The 17,885-nt window shown below is 49.9% G+C and overlaps 1 protein-coding gene across 1 annotated transcript; it reads right to left on the reverse strand.

Moving 5' to 3' along the window:
• Positions 1-1,597: 1,597 nt before the first annotated feature.
• ALKBH5 (alkB homolog 5, RNA demethylase) lies at positions 1,598-17,504 on the reverse strand. The gene is made up of 5 exons (XM_033166707.1): positions 17,228-17,504; positions 14,266-15,411; positions 8,258-8,338; positions 4,461-4,616; positions 1,598-2,373 (listed from the first exon to the last, which is right to left on the reverse strand). Exons 2-5 carry the CDS (start codon positions 15,000-15,002, stop codon positions 2,190-2,192), a joined length of 1,158 nt encoding a protein of 385 aa, XP_033022598.1. The 5' UTR covers positions 15,003-15,411; positions 17,228-17,504; the 3' UTR covers positions 1,598-2,189.
• Positions 17,505-17,885: the final 381 nt, after the last annotated feature.

Genomic DNA, 17,885 nt, shown 5'->3' on the forward strand with positions numbered 1-17,885 from the left:
CCAGCGGAGCAAGCTTTAGAGGAGGTGAGCATCAGCCCCTGTTGAATAAAGCACAGGAGGCAATGAGCGTCTGGGGATTTCGGGTCAAAACCTCCTCGCCCGTCAAAAGCGTAAGGTTAATTTGATGGTTATGAGGTATATAGATCATAGCAAAAAGGCACGTGCAACCTGGTTGGCGGGGGAGAGAAGAGAAAGAGAATTCCTCAGGTATGAGAGTTGAGAAGAACAAATGAAGTTCAGGGTACTTAAGGGCGGCACTTTTGAACCACAGATTTTTGGTTCAGAAAGCTCGGCTTCTTGTGTGTGCTTTAAAAAAACAAGGGTGATTTTTAGGTGATCTGAACCCAGGTTCTGACCTGGTTCCTGAACACTGAAAACTCTTCCAGGCTGGGGCAAAGCAGGAAGCAGAGAGACGTTACAGCCATTGGGGAGAAGACCTAACATTTAAAAGCTGAACTTTTGGGGGGCAACAGGACGCGCTTTTCTGGGCTTGGCTCAAGCAGGAAAGAAGCATGAAGCATGTTAAGAGGCCGGCTGGCAGCTCCAAACAAGAGATCTGACATGCCTTTAGCAAGATGCTTTTGGTCCAAGACCAAGAGCCGGGGGAGCCCATCGCCTCAAAGTCACTGAAGAAGCAGAAGAGGATGCCAATTCACCCACTATTCCAGACTTCTGTATGGGGCAGCCTAAATATTCCTGCTTCACTGATCCCAAGACTCACCTCACTGGGAGTCTGCCCGTGTTGAGAACCAACGGAGGAGGGCTGCCCCACACAGATGCAGCTCCCGCCCAGTCTGGATTCCTGACGGTGAGCGTTTGCCCGGGGCCATCTACCGTTAAGAATATGGACAACCGCCACAGAAGCATCGTTTTCAATTGTCAAAGAGAGATGGAAGTATCGACGAAAGTCTGGTTTTCCAGGTTTGGGGGGGGGGGGGGAGAGGAAAGCCTCAATCGAAACAAAGCAGGTAAATGTCTTCAAAACAACTATGTTTATATAGAAAATGCCGGGTATTGGTGCAATGCACTAGGAAGGCTCTCCCAAGCACATCGTGAAAAAAATCGTTTACGTTTGCATAGCTGGCAGTGACTCCAACCAGGCTGGTGCGAGGAGACCTGCCTACTGCATTGGGCCCTATGCTGTTAGTGTGAGGGGTCTGGCAGAATCTGAGGTTTCCAGCCAAGCAGCTCCTCCCCCTCCAAGAGTTGCCCCCCTCCCGCCCCTCAATGAGCCCTCAAGCAGCAGCCCCAATGTGGAACCACTGTGCATCCTTCACAGAAAGAGAAAACACGACTGTATCCTTTTTTTTTTCATTTAGCAGCGCAGAAAACACAGGTGCTTGCTAGCCCAAGCAAGTAAGGGTCTGGGGGAAGGAAGGGGGGATTATATGGCATTTCAAGGGGAGGGGGAATAAACCCTGACGCTAAAGTGCAACACGTCCTAAACGCTTTGTCATCCGGTGTCACCAAAAAAACTCCAAAATAATAATAATAAGAGGTGTTCGCAAAGCTTTAGATTTCCAGTTGCTGGAAGGAGGCGGCTTTTGAAATGACAGCGAAGAAAATAAATTCACATGGCCGTTGGCTTCAGAAATCAGGAGCCCTTTGGTGTGGAGCGGAGCAGGGTGGCGACACGGAGAGCATTTCACCACACGGCTGGTAGTGTGGGGATGGGGATAGGGAAGGAGAAACGTATTTATAACGTTTTCAAGAAGCAGCAGTGCCAAGAGCATAAACGAATATTCTCAACTCCTTCGGCAAACTCAACGCACCACTTTTTCTTTTTTTGGCATCTTCAAAATCCACTCCAGCCCAAACACCTCAAAGAGCAACATTAGCTGACCCCCCCCTCCTTTAAAAACAAGTTGCTCCTCCACGCTTTCGAGGGGCGCGGCCGACTGCCTGGGGGTGGAGGAGCAGAGGGGAAGAGGGCAGGTGGAAGCAGACACAACCTGGTCAGCACCGATGCCTCTCTTTAAAGGGGGAAAAAAGCCAGATCCGTTCCAGATCCATTCTTCAGCGTAAAAGGGGTGGGGGCGAGGGAGAATACAACCTTGAAGCTAGATGAGAAATAGCCAAGGGGGGTGGGAGGGAGGAGGGGTGGGGGAAGATACGATTTCACAGCCTGAGGGCCAGTCTCATCAGCTCAAATATCTCTGTTGGAAGGGGTGGGGGGTGAACAGAATCCCTCAGTGCCGCCTCATCTTCACTTTCCGAGCTGGACTCCCGTCCTCCTCCTCCTCGTCAAAGTCCTCCGTGTACTCGTAAGACTTCCGCCAATAGTTCTCAGAGCTGAAATGGCTGCGCCTCCTGTGCTTGGGCAGGAGGACCGAGCGCCTGTTCTCCTCTTTATCCATTTCTAGAATCCGAGGTCTGAGGAGAGGAAAGAAAGACAAACAGACAGACAGACCAATGAGAGGATTCAGGGCAGTGTTAGAAATTAGTCAGGCTCATTTTGCAACTGGCGCCGGTCCAACTGCAACCTTGTGGAGATCTCTGGATGTCTGGCTGGCGACTGGGGAAAGCAGTGAAGGTCCTGTGTGAGTGCCTGGAGGCGGTTGGAGGATGGATGGCGGCTAATGGATTGAGGTTGAATCCTGACAGGACAGAAGTACTGTTCTTGGGGGACAGGGGGCAGGCTGGTGTGGAGGATTCCCTGGTCCTGAATGGGGTAACTGTGTCCCTGAAGGACCAGGTGCGCAGCCTGGGAGTCATTTTGGACTCACGGCTGTCCATGGAGGCACAGGTTAATTCTGTATCCAGGGCAGCTGTCTACCAGCTCCATCTGGTATGCAGGCTGAGACCCTCCCTGCCCGCAGTCTGTCTCTCCAGAGTGGTGCATGCCCTGGTTATCTCCCGCTTGGACTACTGCAATGCGCTCTACGTGGGGCTACCTTTGAAGGTGACCCGGAAACTACAACTAATCCAGAATGTGGCAGCTAGACTGGTGACTGGGGGCGGCTGCTGAGACCATATAACACCAGTCCTGAAAGATCAACATTAGCTCCCAGTACGTTTCCAAGCACAATTCAAAGTGTTGGTGTTGACCTTTAAAGCCCTAAATGGCCTTGGTCCAGTATACCTGAAGGAGCATCTCCACCCCCATCGTTCTGCCCAGACACTGAGGTCCAGCGCCGAGGAAACCCAGCCAGATGGGCGGGGTACAAATAATAAATTATTTGATTATCATTATTATTGAGAAGGATCTAAAATATTTTCCTTGATGCTTCAATTTGTTTTATTCAAGATTGTTTTATTTGATGTTTTAGTGTGTTGTATGAAATGAAATAGACAACAACACTGGGGGCAAACGGTGCCTAGACATTCCCTTGTGGCGACCATAGCATTGGGAATTAGATTCTATATCTAGCAATACCTCATAACTGCTGCTTTTCACTGGAACAGTTACACCAGAGGTGGGAGACCAGTGGCTCTCCGCATGATGCTGAACTCCAACTCCCATCATCCCCAACCACTACTCAACTGGCTGGGAATGATGCGAGTTGGAGCCGAGGAACATTTAAAGGGCCACAGGTTCCTCCATCCAAGTGACAAGGTGCACAGTATGCCAAGACCTTTTCACTGGGGCCCATTGTCTACCCTACCTCAAAGGCTAAGGGAAGATGAGCCATGTGAAGATCCAAACAGATACTTTAAGAAGAAGAAGAGTTTGGATTTGATATCGCACTTTATCACTACCCAAAGGAGTCTCAAAGCGGCTCATAATCTCCTTTCCTTTCCTCCCCCACAACAAACACTCTATGAGGTGAGTAGGGCTGAGAGACTTCAAAGAAGTGTGACTAGCCCAAGGTCACCCAGCAGCTGCATGTGGAGGAGTGGAGGCACGAACCCGGTTCCCCAGATTACAAGTCCACCGCTCTTAACCACTACACCACACTGGCTGTGCACCCCCAGCAACGTTTCATTGAACCCTTGACCTTACCCCAAAACGCTGTATTGCAAACAGCTGTTGACATGCCTGCACCACATGGGAAGCGTTCAACACCACTCCAAAGTCAAATTATATCCACAAACACGGGTCGGAAATTATGAATGGGTGTCTCTGTGGAAGCATCTAAGCCTTACCTCCAGGGTGGAGACAGAGCCCCACCTGCAAAGCACACACAGGAGGAGTAGAGGTAATAGTTTTGCCTCTTTTGGGCCAATACCCACCTCCCCACTCAGATTCCAAACCAAAACCTCATTTTGCAACCGGAAGCAGCCACTGCTTCTGCATAATTCCATTAATTCTGGCACTTGGACTTGAGTGCAAAGACCGACATCCACAGGGCTATGAAGTGGACATTCCCAACTGTGGGTTACAGTCACATGCAAAAACCAGCAGAAGCCAAGCGAGAGGTCACTCCTTCCTCCCTCCACAGAACTCAGCAGCTCTCCTGTCTCTCTCTATGATGCACAACTGCCGTCCCCCCACACTGCCCCACTGCGGATTCACTTACCGGTGAGCAGCGTCTGGGTCTGCTTTGCGATGGGACCTCTTTGGCTTCAGGATGGGGTCCCTGTTGCTTCCTGACAGGCGGTCAGAGGCGTACCCTGGCACCAGCACAGAGCTACTCAGGGATCTTGTCTCCAGCCGGGGAGCGTCTAGCCTGGTCCTGGAAGGGTTAAGACAAAAAGTGGTGCTCATCTAATGCTACTGGATGCATCGGAACAGGAGACGCTATTTGTGTTAAGAGACACTGTGCCAACTTTCAACATTTGCCCCAGGGGTGCAGGCAAGGGGCGGCGGCCACATGCCACACACGTGATCTGATGAGCAAATGTCAGGCCTCCCTATCTGTTGCTAGAGGAAACTTGAAAGTGCCTCTCCCCTCCCCGAAATCCGTATTTCCTATGTATCTTGACTGGGCACCAACCAGTCCACCCGCCTCGCATGATAGTCAGTTAACGTTTACAGAAATGCTGACCTAAATTGAATCTGACGCCAGTTCACTGATATATGTGCAGGTGAACACTCTAGTTGGATTTCCCCAGCATTCTTCCGAAATAAACCCCAGATGGCCCAGGAATGGCAGACTTCCACAGCCCAAATGACGGAAAAAGCATCGTGTATGCTTTCAGCTTGAACTTTGGCATGCATGTGCAGAAGCCTTTTGTTTATTGATTTGCAGAAGTTGCTTTCTTAGATAGAATTATGGATTTCCCCTGCTACACCTGCCCACAGGACCCCTCCTCTGCCACGAGTTTGACTGGGACCTGAGACACGCACTCAAGAGGGTTACGATGCTCCTGGGGCTACGAATGGGACTAGAGCTTTCTGCATGGCCCACCCTGCTTCTTTTGCCCATTTGTCTTAGAAGTCACATGCTGAACTGAATTGGCAGGTGCCAAATGGAAACATGCCATAGTGGAGTTGGAAGGGGACAGGTTGTCCAAGGATTGCAGAAAGGAAGCCATGCCTTTTATCCGTAGCAGGTTGCAGGGCAGGGATGGGGAACCTGTGGCCCTTGAGATGTTGCCGAACTACAGTTCCCAGCATCCCTGACCACTGGCCTCTCTCGCTGCATGATTCTGCATTTGGCACTGGAGCTGAAACCAGCATTTGTGAAGCAATCTTTCCATAAGGAGAAAAAAAAGCATCCAAGCTTGTAGGATTGGCACACCAGTCAAGAGGCCTGCCAAATATTCCAAGAAGTAAGTCTCAGTGCCGGAGGAAGCTTGCCTGCTGTCAACGTAGCATAACTACTTTTTCAAAACAGACGTTTTGCGTTTTAATATTTCGCTGCTGCTCTGCTTCCTTCTGGCTTGCATTTCATGATTATTATTTTTAAAAGGGAATATTGCAATTTCATGATAAAAGCCAAAAGGGGTGGACCATCCAGAGACTTGCTGATGTTTATAGCAACCTTAACACTCTCAAAACTAGAAGTTACTTGTCCAAACTGTTAAGTCATTTGCATAAGCAACAAGCCTGATGAAGACCATATTTTTAACTGCCCAAATAAAACCAACACTTCCGACACACTTGCCCAGTTCTCAAATCGGTCAATTGACCAAATCTACTTCACCTGGACCAAACCCTGTTATCTGGATGTCTAGAGGCAGCATTTAATACAGGCTCAGAAACCAGAGGTGGAACTCTGCATGCCTCCTGCCCCTCAAGACTTTCCCGGGTACCATTTCTCATCAGGCAAACACATTCCCTAAAGTTCTAAGTAGCTCAAGAGGTTGACCCAAAGTTAACTAACAGAACAGGGGTAAAATAATCTTGCAACCTGCTCCTGAAACCAGCTGGGAGCTGAGCTACAGCAGCCTCGTGTTTTTCCATCTGCTCTTAAGCTGAAAGCCAGTTTCTTTCTTGGTCGCTCCACCAACTCCACCCCTGAAATCGCCAGGCTGTTCTGCAGCCACCCTCCGCAGCAGCCCAAATCATGCAGGAAGGATCCATAAATATTGCTATGCTTCCATTGCCTTGAAGTTTTTATGACCATGCCGGTAACCAGGCTGTTCAGGAAAATTCCACTCAAAGCGAACAGGAGCTAGATATAGTTTCCTCATTACGCACTTCTCTTCTCGGGCAAGTACTGAGTTAGCAGAGGTGTAAGTGTGAGGCATGAGAAAGAACCTTCCCCAGAGTCTTATGAACACTGCTGGAGGATTGTTTGACCCTAGCTACCATGTTTTGCAAAGGTTGGAGCCCCTGAGCTCCCTGTCTGATGCACTTTACTGGAGACACTGCTCACAACCAGGGCCACTAGCAGACTAGCAACCTGACGCTCTCCCGTTTCCCTGCCAAGGATTCCACAAATCATGGATACAATTCCAACTCTCTCGAGTGGAGATGCAAACCCAGCCTGCAAGGCAGCATTGGGGTTAATCTACTCCAGTGAGAGAGCGACCAAGATGATAAAGGGTCTGGAAACCAAGCCTTTATGAGGAATGGTTGTTGGAATTGGGTATGTTTAGCCTGGTAAAGAGGAAACAGAGAGGAGTAAGATAGCCATCTTCAAATATCTAAAGGGCTGTCACATGGAAGATGGAGCAAGCTTCTCTTCTCCTGCTACGGAGGCTAGGATCCAAACCAATGGCTTCAAGATACAATAAAGGAGATTCTGACTAAACATCAGGAAGATCTTTCTGACCTAAGAGCTGTTTGACAGCAGAACAGACTCCTACAAGAGGTGGTGGACTCTCCTTTTTTAAAGCAGATGTTGGATCTGTCATGTATGATCAAGTTGAGATTCCTGCATTGCAGGGGGTTTGCCTAGATGACCCTCGGGGTTCCTTTCCAACTCTACAATTCTATGATTCTATAAGAAAAGCAGCACACTCTAACTGAGCCCTCCAGATGTTACTGGATTACAACTCCCATCAATCCCTGACCGCAGGCCATGCTGGCTGGAGCTGATGGAACTGGAGTTCAACAACACCTGGAAGACTGCAGGTTCCCCACCCTTACTCTATAACAGTTTCCCAAACTTGGGTCTCCAGCTGTTTTTAGACTACAACTCCCATCATCCCTAGCTAGCAGGACCAGTGGTCAGGGATGATGGGAACTGTAGACCAAAAACACCTGGAGATCTAAATTTGGGAACCCTGCTCTGTAGTGTAGAATGCACCGTAAGAAGCTCCAAATTTTTGGCCTTCGGCTTTAAGCCAATTGTGTGAACGCACCACACGTCAGGAGGGTTCAAACTCTCTCACACCAAAACCTCACTGAGCACACAACTGCTCAGGCCTCTTAAGTCTGCTGTTCCGAGTTGTATTTGCAAAGCCAAGCCTCTGCTTCTTACTGGTGTATGTGTGCGAGCCAATGGAAAGGGCAGGAAGCACTGTGACTTTAAAGAAGATTTAGTGGGGCTAGTCCATTCTTTCCACTTTTCCTGGCTGCATGCTTTCAAAACAGACCACAATGTGTTTTACCAGTTAAGTGCTAGGAAGGGGCAGGATGTTTTGAGAATGCTAAGAAAACACTTCCTCAGCCTCCCAGCAGAGTTACGGTTTCCCAGGATTTACTGGGTCATCGAGAGGTGCCCCAGGTTCCTCTCTACATCTTCTTAAGGAGGCTTAACATTTTAAAAACAAACAAACCATGGGCCTCATAAATGGGACCAAGGAAAAAGCCATGTCTCACCAAGTTCAAGAGTGATTTTGCTTAGGCAGGACAGAATCGTCTGTTAGCTGCTACCAGTTTTAGCTGCTCCAAGTATTGGCAGCAGCAAGAATGCGAAAGGATGTTTTCCCCTTTAGGAACATATACAAATTACATTCTCTTCAAAGATGCTTCACCACTTACTTTCTAAGGATGATGACTGCTCTCCTCTCCTTGATATCCTGTGGTCGAATGCAGTGTGTAATTTCATCAGCTGCGTAACCACTGTGGAAGAAAAAGATCCAAGAGGGATTTCAAACCAAGCCAACTTAAAGTTTTAAAAGGCTGTATCCGTTCCTGCTTCTCTTCAGCCCCAGTTCAGCCATACTGGTGATCAAACAGCTCCGTCTACAACTTCAGCCAGCACTTACAGCCCTTCATAACATCTCTGCCCACCATTAAGTTTATTTCACTTATATTCCACCTATTTTTTCCAAGGAGCTCAGGGTGGCGCACAATGCTCTCCCCCTCCACATCTTATCCAAACAACAACCCTGTGAGGTAGGTTAAGACAGGGACTGGCCCAAGCTCACCCAACAAGCTTTGTGCGTGGGGATTCGAACCCTTGTCTCCCAGGTCCTAAGCGGGCACTCTAACCATTATGCCACACTGGCTCACCATCAATACAGCAGACAAGGACATTTTCTCAGGTTCACATGGGAAGCTGCCTTATACAGAGAAAGACCATTGGCTCAGGTAGCTCAGTATTGCAAACTAGCGGTGGCTCTCCAGGATTTCCGACAGAGGACATTTCCAGTCCTGTCTTGAGATATTGGGGATTGATTGCATATTACCTGGGACCACCATCCTGCCCTGAGATCCTGCAGAGCAGGGGTCACCAACTCCCAACAGCTGTATTTAGTGTGGCCAACAGCAGGGAATGATGAGAGTCAGAGCTCAACAACATCAGGAGGGCCACAGCTTCCCCACATCTGCTCTTGAGGAAGCCATATAAAAATATTTGCCACGCAGACCATTACTTGCCTGGTTCCACCACCTACTCCACACATAACCACAGATCAAATGCAGTAATGTGGGCTGCCTTTGCTGGAGTCTTCAAATTTCCAATGTAAGAATCGTCCCACCTTCCCTCCCCAAGAGTCCACCTTGTTCTTTCTCGGACTACAGAGACCAGTGGCTCAGGTAAGCATCTACCTGAACAGGTAGAATGCTGGTGCAGGAATGTGGATGAGGGGGAAAGGAGAACACAGGACAAAGTCTAGCTTGCTTGGGTGGCAGTGTGAGACAACTCAATAACTATATCCTAACAACTGTGCCCAGGATCTTCTAGGGAAGGGGGCGGGGCGGGAAAACATTTTTGTTCCATTTGAGATCCGACAGAATCTGCATTACAGCATAGCTGCAAAGACCATAAGGGCCCAGCCAAAATTTCAATACGCAGCACTTCCCTGATTCCAGACCCATGACTACCAGGTAATTCTGAAAATCTTAATGGCACTCAAAGCACTATTTCTCCCACTCAGAGGGACTGTGAGCAAGATCCTTTGCAGAAGGCTACAATGAACTGCTTGCAGTCAGGAAATACTGAAGCAATGCCTTCTACTCCCTGGCTACCATTATCATTAGGCACGAACAGTAGCCACGTGTTTGTGAAGATCCCAGTATCAGTAGCCCTGATACACATGAGAGTCCTGGGCAACAGCATTCTGCAAACTGAGTGCCACCACAAAAAGGCCCTGCCTGCATCTGCCTTGCCTTGGAAAATGAGACACACTCAGAGATGGGCCTCAGATGACGATCTCAGGGTCCAGTTTATTTAGTGTGGCTTCAGGAGTATCCTGGGTATTAGCAGACTAGTTTCCTTAACATCCTCACAGAACTACCATTCCCAGAGTTCACTGAGAAACCCTTGACTATTAAAACCGGTTTAAGTTTGTAGGGTTAATACACATTGAACCTTGCCTGCATAACCCAACCCCCACAAACTGACCATTTCAATAACTTTGCTATGAAGTTTCCTAGCAGCACGGCAACAATATGTGCATTGGCTTTCATGGATGGATTAGCACAGACGTCTGAGTTCCAAAGAGTCACTGTACGAAAGCGACCAAATTCAGATATGATTGACAGGAAACAGACTTGGGTTGTTCTATTTCAGTAGGACACACCTTCACTGCAGCTATGGATTTCAAAAATTTCTGTCAGGTACGGTGGGCTCCCCCAGTTGCTTGTTCAGTGTTACAAAAACTATGTACAGCATCATACCTAACTAGCTGCTCACTATTTCATGGGAGCAGAAATTCCCAATAGGGCCACAAAACCCTGGTCATTTACACTAGGAGCAGGTAAGTCTTCTGGGGGGAGACACTGTCTCTGTGAAAAGGGCGTCTCATCCACTTGTTTTAAGCCCTCTCAAGAGAGTTCGAAGTGACTCCCGCCTCCCAACCAAGCTGTAGAGAACAGGAAGCACAACGGACTGCGCTTCCCATTCCCTGCATTTCTTCGTAACATTTGAAGCAGCACTTACAGATTCTCTCCTCCCATGCAAGAAGCATATAAATATCATCTAGGGCGGTTCAGCAGTCATGTGCTGAACAATCAGGAGGCAAGAATTAGGAAGCTACATTCTTAAGACATGCAAGAACAAGGATGGTGAGCAAAGTGTAAGTGTTTGCCCACATAACTCCTGTAAACAGAAAGCAAACTGTTGCATCAACCTCTCCGCTACCAGCAAAAGCCACTGACCAAGCGATATTAAGGACTCATGTTGCCATAACAAGCATGCTGCTTCTATTTGGCTAGGTTCTCCCTGCTGGCCCTCTCGACAGCAGCCATATTTAGAACTACTCCCTCCCTTCTTGACCATGTTTTTATACCCAGCTGGCCTGCGTGATTGGAAGCACTGGCCTGGCCTAGTCCATTCTGGCAGTGCCAAGCAGATCTAGGAGTGCTGGGCGCTGCACTGGCAGTGCTGACTTTCTGCTCAGGCCAACCTCCCTTGGAAAGGTGCCCTTTTATAGTTAATGCTCAAAAGCTGCTGCCCTCAAACTGAAGTAACTTCTGCATTTAAAGTGTGCTAGCTGCTTAATGCCACCTTCTTTTCTAGGAAACCAGCCAAGGTGGAACAGGACAGTGAAGGTGCTGCATGGTGACCCACCCGTAGGCCCACTGAAATTCTAGAAGATTTCTGCTACTAGAAAAGACTTGTGGAAATGCTGTTTCTGTCCCTGAGGAACTGACTCAGATACTGTAGGCTGCAGTAGACCCATGCTGCTCTATGTAGAGGGGACTTCACCCATCCATCTGTGAAAAGCTCATATGGTCAAATAATCTGGAATTCCATTCCACTCCTTCCCTCCAACTTGGGAACTCTGAAGCACAGGTGAAGTTCTTTCAGCCATTCCTTTCTTAATGAATTAGGTTCACATTTGACATAGTTGCCTATGTCATAGTTGCAGCAAAGCAAAACTAACAGGGCAGCTGGTTCTCTATCAGAATCAAGAGCAGAAAGCTTCGGACAAAAGGAAAAGCCACTGTCCCTCAAAGCAAAGAATTCATGAATACAAAGCAAGGCTTCTGAAAAGCCGCTTGCCCGCTCACCTGGGGCAAGTCTTAGGGTACCAATTTCCCCTTTCTGGGTGCAGCCCTGCAACGCTACCACAGATGAGCAAGGTAAGAAGAGCTAATCACCTTTTCGAAGGGATGCCACTGTCTTCAGCTATCTGAAACAGCCAGGGCGGCAGGTGCATGCCAAGAGTCCTGTTAGTCTTGCTTGTCACACATGGCAACTGCATAGCAGAAGCGGGTGGTTTCAGCAGGCTTAGCAACCAGTGTAAGCTGCAGGCTGCCTCTATTATTATGCATAAATTATATCTCCCCCCAAAATGGATGGGGCCAACAATTCTTACTGCATACACCATGGTGGGAGCCATCCAGATTTTGCAACAGACCTTTTTTTAGACTGACAAAATAATTTCCCATGTTTAGCACCTCCTTGCCATCAAACTGCATCAGGCAGAGTTTCATTTCAACCGCAGAGTGTACAGCTGCTCAGCCCCTTCCTGGAAGTTCCTGCCACATGTGCTTCTGCATGAGCCTTGCTTAATGTGTGCACTTTTAGAGATAATGCTTGGTCCTTACACTGCTTTATTATTGATGCACCTGGACTATTGTACAAGGCCGTGTTTATGTGAAGGAGAGATTTTCCTTCCTGGCTCATGCGGAGATCGCTTTACAAATGTAAGCAGGGGATCACGTTACCCCCTCAAGCAGCCTTTCAGACTGGCAGAAGTGTTCACTCCTCAGACCAAAAAATGTTGGTTGCCCTCCCTTTGCCATGGCAACGCGGAACCATTAGGGATGTTTGACTCATCCTGTCGGAGAGCTGGCTTTGGCTTACACGGCTATAAATACAGTTTGTCACAGGCTTATCCTGACCCAACATTTCGCGCCCTTTCACACTCTGCTCCTGGAGAAGTTGCTCTTCCACAGGCACTAACGCCAATAGGAATGCTGTCTAATGTTACCTGTAAGTATTTACACTGCAAACACAGTTTCAGAGAAAAAAGCAGAGCCAGGAATTGAAGAGGAGAGCGCTACAGAAAGCATCAGCGTTGCATATTGCAAAGGACCAGTCTTGGCTCTGCAGGCAACAGGAAATGGGCTTGGAGGAACCCGTGGGAACACCTGTAGAAAAATGGGTATGCCAATACTTAGTTCAGTCCTAAAGGGTTACTCCATGGAAGGCATGCTTGAGATAGCTTTCCCCTTATGAAAGCTTTCCTTACTGCATGGTATCAGGACAATGGACAAGAAATGACAAAACACTACCACCAGCGGCAATTCAGGAATACAGTAAGCAAGGGCTCCCTGCCCAATCCCCGGCAGGGAAGGTCAGTTGCTGGTTTTGCATGCAGGGCGTAGATCACTCCTAGGAGGACTGCTACTGCTTGTATTGGGTTTTTACTTTCAGAATGATACTACTATGGAGAATCAACTGCAGCCACAGAGCTCTCAAACCAGTTTGCATGGGAGATAAAATTACTCTGCTCCACTGAGTGATTCTCAAGCTGTGAGGGGGAGCAGAGGCGCCCCCAGTGAGTCAAAGAAAATTCCCAGACAAGGTGCAAGCTATCCAACTCTGGCTTGAGAGTGCCCCAGCTGGAGTGGAAGGCAAAGTGAAAAAAGCACTCCTTCCAATCAGACCTGCTTCTTCTTTTGTGTTGATTCCTTTACGCTTCCCTGGAGTTCCTTCTCTCTGGGATGAGAGGGAGACTCTTCATCATAAGGAAAGTCATCTGCCCTGATTTAGTTCACATTAGTTAGCAGGGATCAGGAACCTGTGGCCCTTCAAATATGGCTGGACACCAACTCCCATTAACTACAAGATGGCATGGTCTGGTCACGGTTGATGGCACTTGTAGTCCAGCCAAACGTGGAGGGCCAGGGGTTCCCTCCAATCCCTGGTTAATGCTTGCAGAGAAGCAGTTTCTCCAACCATGGAGGCTCGTTTTGGCAGAACCCCTGAAACTGGGTGGCATTTATCACAAGCTATTACGGCTGATGTGCTCTCCAGCTAAGCTCCTCCTAGCTCTTATGAACCTTGCCTCAATAGTTCCTTGGGAAGCATTCTTGCATCAAGTTTGTATGCTGAGGAACCCCTGCACATTGCAGGTTGCATTCTGCACCGTTTGCTCTGTTTATGCTGGCTGTGCTGCCATGGTTTGCTCTTGCCGATCACAAGCTGAGGGTGTGTCTTAGAACCCCAAGGTCCTTGCATCTGCATATAGCAGAGAAGATTAATAATGCGCGACAAACTCAGGTGCTTGTCCTATCATTACAGATCTTATCAGTGAGGAGTACTGGATGAGATTTCAAACCATCTTAGGGCTGACTAGAAGACAGGTTTGAAAACTGCTACTACAGTCAGTGGGAATCACTTATGTTGCTTTGTAAGGTCACCTGCAGACCCAACACACAAGTCACCTGCTCTTTCAGGTTCTGTTCCAGAAACTGTAAGGCAGGAATAATGGCAACTGTAAAAGACAAGCAAGGATCACAAAACATTTAGCACTCGGAACATGCTATACAAAATCAACACACAATACACAAACGTGTCTGGATGTGCAGCTATCAATTCAAGAGCTGAAACCAGCCAACAACTCGGAAAGGCCTCCTGCAAGATTCCTTACCTGAGCACAGTGACACTCCCTCTTCTCACAGGCAGGAAGAAGACCGGCTCGGAGACCCTGATGGGCTTGAACTGGAACTTGCAGCCAAAGCAGAGTGCCGAGTCACTGAAGAAGGACACCGAGACAATAGGCCTCTCAAAGATGTGGATGGGGTCCACATGGGAGACTATGCAGCCCCCAGGCTGGTAGTCGTTGATCACTGCACTGTTCACAAAGCCCTCAGGGATGACCCGTTGCTCCACCAGCTTGCGGATGACAAGGTCATGGACCCACTCGGGAATGGAATCCACTTCCCCACGCGGGTACAGCCGTTCCTGACCGGGGCCTCGCCTCTGCAGCTGAGACCCGTATGTATAACCCTCCCCAAAGAAGTACTTGTTCCGGAGAGGGGCCCTATCCACTGTGTGCTCTTTATAAAGGCCCTTCTCAGCCCTGGAGACCACGTCGTCAATGCGAGCTTCGATCTTGGCGCATTCCTCAGGGGTGAAGAGGCGGAGCTGCCGGATGCCGCTTTTGACTTTCTGGGCCTCTTCCTCCTCCTCCCGCTGGTGCTCCTCGCAGTCGCTGGGCTCCGACTCGGAATCCTCGTGGTACTTCCGCTTGCGCTCTGCAGCTCCACCCGTGCCTCCATAGGGAGACTCGGCAGGGTCTCGAGTGCCGCCCCCCTTGTAATTGTCCCGGTAAGGCATCATGGATTTGAGCTTCTCTCGCAGGTCTGTGTAGCCACTCCCAGCCATGGTGAGTTCCCCAGTCGCCTTCGCCACCTCTACTGAACTCCCCGGTGAACGGTTTGTAGGGCTGGTGAGTGGGAAAGCGCTGTCCCCGTTCAAGGCATTGTCTATCCTAGTGGAATAATCTCCCAGAGGAAAAAACAAGAAATCCTACAGCTGAGCTTCCACAGGTGGAGAGCAAACGAAACCAGGTGCCCTTCCTGATGGGTAAGGCACTCCACCTTTCTGAGACACCCCACCCCAAGTCCCTGCAGCAGGGGCAAGGGGAAACAAATCCTTGCAAGAATAAGAAAGTTACAGATTCAGTTTCATTCCAGCACTGATACGGAACGGACAGATGAATGCAAGGTCTCCTCATCCAGCGGTACCAATCTTGTTTGGCAGGTGAGTGCCGGGACAATTAAGCACACTCCATCTGTGAGAGAAAAAATGCTGTAAGCAAAGAGCAAGGAGGAAAAGCACAGATAAAAGAAACAAGCAAGATACATTATCTGAGCCCACCGCACCAATAGCTGGGAAGCCCCTTTCCCAGGCATGTAAACCACCTGAGTCAACCCCGCTAAGCTGTATCCTAGGAAACACTCCCGGCCAAGCCTGACCTGGATAAGAGTAGGAAAAGTGGCTGTAATTAAAGGCAGGGAGAAGCACCGGGTCAAGCAACAGACAGGAAGTTCATTCAGCTGCATTATCTGTTCCCTCTATACATATTGCCTCCTCTTTAACTCACTCATCAACTAGGAGTACAGGAAAGGCCAGCAGGTGACCTGTGCTAACAGGTGGGAATGGTGAGGGTATCCCCCTCCCACCCCTGCTCCTTGCTCATCACCTAATCATTCCAGGAGAAAAGGAGCCAGGCCCACACATCATAAACGAGAGGCTAATAAGGCACTCCCCTCTTTCAGAACCTTACTCTAAAGCTTTTCTGCTGCTCGTTGCCCCCCTGTCTACTGGGTGGGGAGCAGAGCTCCCCAAAAACAGAGGTATGGCACTGAGGAGGTAACTGCTTTCTTTGCCCCCCCCATACCTATTGGTGTCTCCCAAGCAAAAGGGCAGAAGGCCCAGAAAATTCTTATACAGCTAGAGGTTGGAAGGCGGCAGAGGAAACGGCACCTGTCTCTATACTTCTTTCTCTCTTTGTAACCCTCTCAGAGGAAGGGGAAAGAGGCAGGAAGGAGAGCCCATTTTAATGCACCTGGATCCATTATCGTCTCCAGCAGGAAGAGAAGGGGGTGGGGGTGTAATAATACCTAATTAGTCAGAGTTTGAAAAGAAAGACCTTCTTTCCTGCATTGAGTATTGCTCTTGGCTTCCCACTCAGGAGGAGACATTAAGACCCCTCTATAACTAGGCCTAGCCTGTTTCCTCAATCCCCAAACCCACTGCTCAAAGCCAATCACACAATTGGAAAGAAAATGGGGAGGGGGGAGTAAACCAGGAGGGCTATTATATAAGCAGGGGCTAAAAATAAAAGTCTCGGCCCCACTGCAAGCCTATTGATCTCTGTGTCCCTCTTAGAAAGCGCTAAGAGGCACAAAGCCCCCTTCTATGGGCAGCAGGAGGTCAGGAGGGGAGCCAAGTCCAACCTGCCTCACCCCCCCCCCCCAAAAAAAACCCAGCACCCACCAGGCTCCTAAAGAAAAGTAAAGAGGGAGCCCATGGTGTCCTCCCGGATAACAGGGCATGGGGGGGGGGGGAAGAAAGCCTCTCCGCTCTCAAATGTTTGCCTTGATGCTCACCACACAATCCCAACCAAAACAGTCAGAAAGAGCAAGAGGCCTCTGACCCCCCCCGCTCGCCCCCAAACCTATTGACCTCTCAGCTTATCACTGCCTCGGAGGAAGGCGAGAGAAAAGGCAGAGGTAGTATCCACTTAACAGGGCAGGGCCAGAACCCAGCGGCACCTTTTCTCCGCCCCTGAACCTATTGGCGCTGCATCTCCGCCACCGAACTTATCACAGTTTATCAGAGAGAGCTGGGAAGCCCTTTCCCGGCCTCAGGGCCGCATTCCGCCCCCCTCCAGGGGCACCTATCCAGGGCCACCCACTTGACAAGGGCAGGCGCCCCCGAACCTCTTGGTCTCTCCACCTCACCCTCAGAGAGGAAAAGAGGCACGAGGGGGGAAAAGAGAGGCAGCTTTCCTCCCATTCCCCCGGTCTCGCCTTTTACGGAAAGCGCTGGGGGGGAGGGAGGGAGGGGGGGCGTCCGCCCCGGAACCAACTGCCCCGGCTCACCGCGCCCGCCGGCCCCTCAGCACGCGCCGCCCGAGTCCGGCTCCGTCAGCGGCAGAGGCGGCCCGGCTCCCTCCATGGCAGCCAAGGCCCGGGGGCGGAGGAGGAAGGACGGGCGGACGGAGGGAGACCAGGAAGGGAAGAGGCGTCGCCGCTGCCGCCGCTTCCTCCGCCGCCGCTGCCCGAACTCCTCGCTACGTCACCAGCGGCCGGCCCGACATTATAAATAACTTCAGGGGCATCCTCCTCCTCCTCCACCTCACGGCGCAAGAGTCGCCCACTGCGCAGGCGCACGCTTTGGAGCGGCGCGCGCTGCGCAGGCGCGCCGAAGCCCCTCCCCTCCCCCGCTCTCCAAGAGCCGAGCGGCTATCGTTTTGCCGCTCAAGAGCGTCTTCGCCACGGCGACTCCGCTTCTGCGCACGCGCCGCATGCCGACGCTCTTTCCAACTCCTCCTCCACCGCCCCCTGTACTTTCATCGCCATAGAGATGGGGGAAAGGTAGAGAGCGGCTGCTTCCGGTTAACATGGGAACATGCCGTTGGCTGTTTTCGATTCTCTCGCAAGGATAAAAAAGAGAGGTCAATCTAATGATATTGTACAGACGCAGTAAAAAATTTTTTTTGAAAAAAGAAAGTCATAGGCGTCTATAAAATATACACTT

The sequence above is a fragment of the Lacerta agilis genome, chromosome 13 (genome assembly GCF_009819535.1).
Source record: "Lacerta agilis isolate rLacAgi1 chromosome 13, rLacAgi1.pri, whole genome shotgun sequence".
In the NCBI taxonomy this organism is placed as follows: domain Eukaryota; kingdom Metazoa; phylum Chordata; class Lepidosauria; order Squamata; family Lacertidae; genus Lacerta; species Lacerta agilis.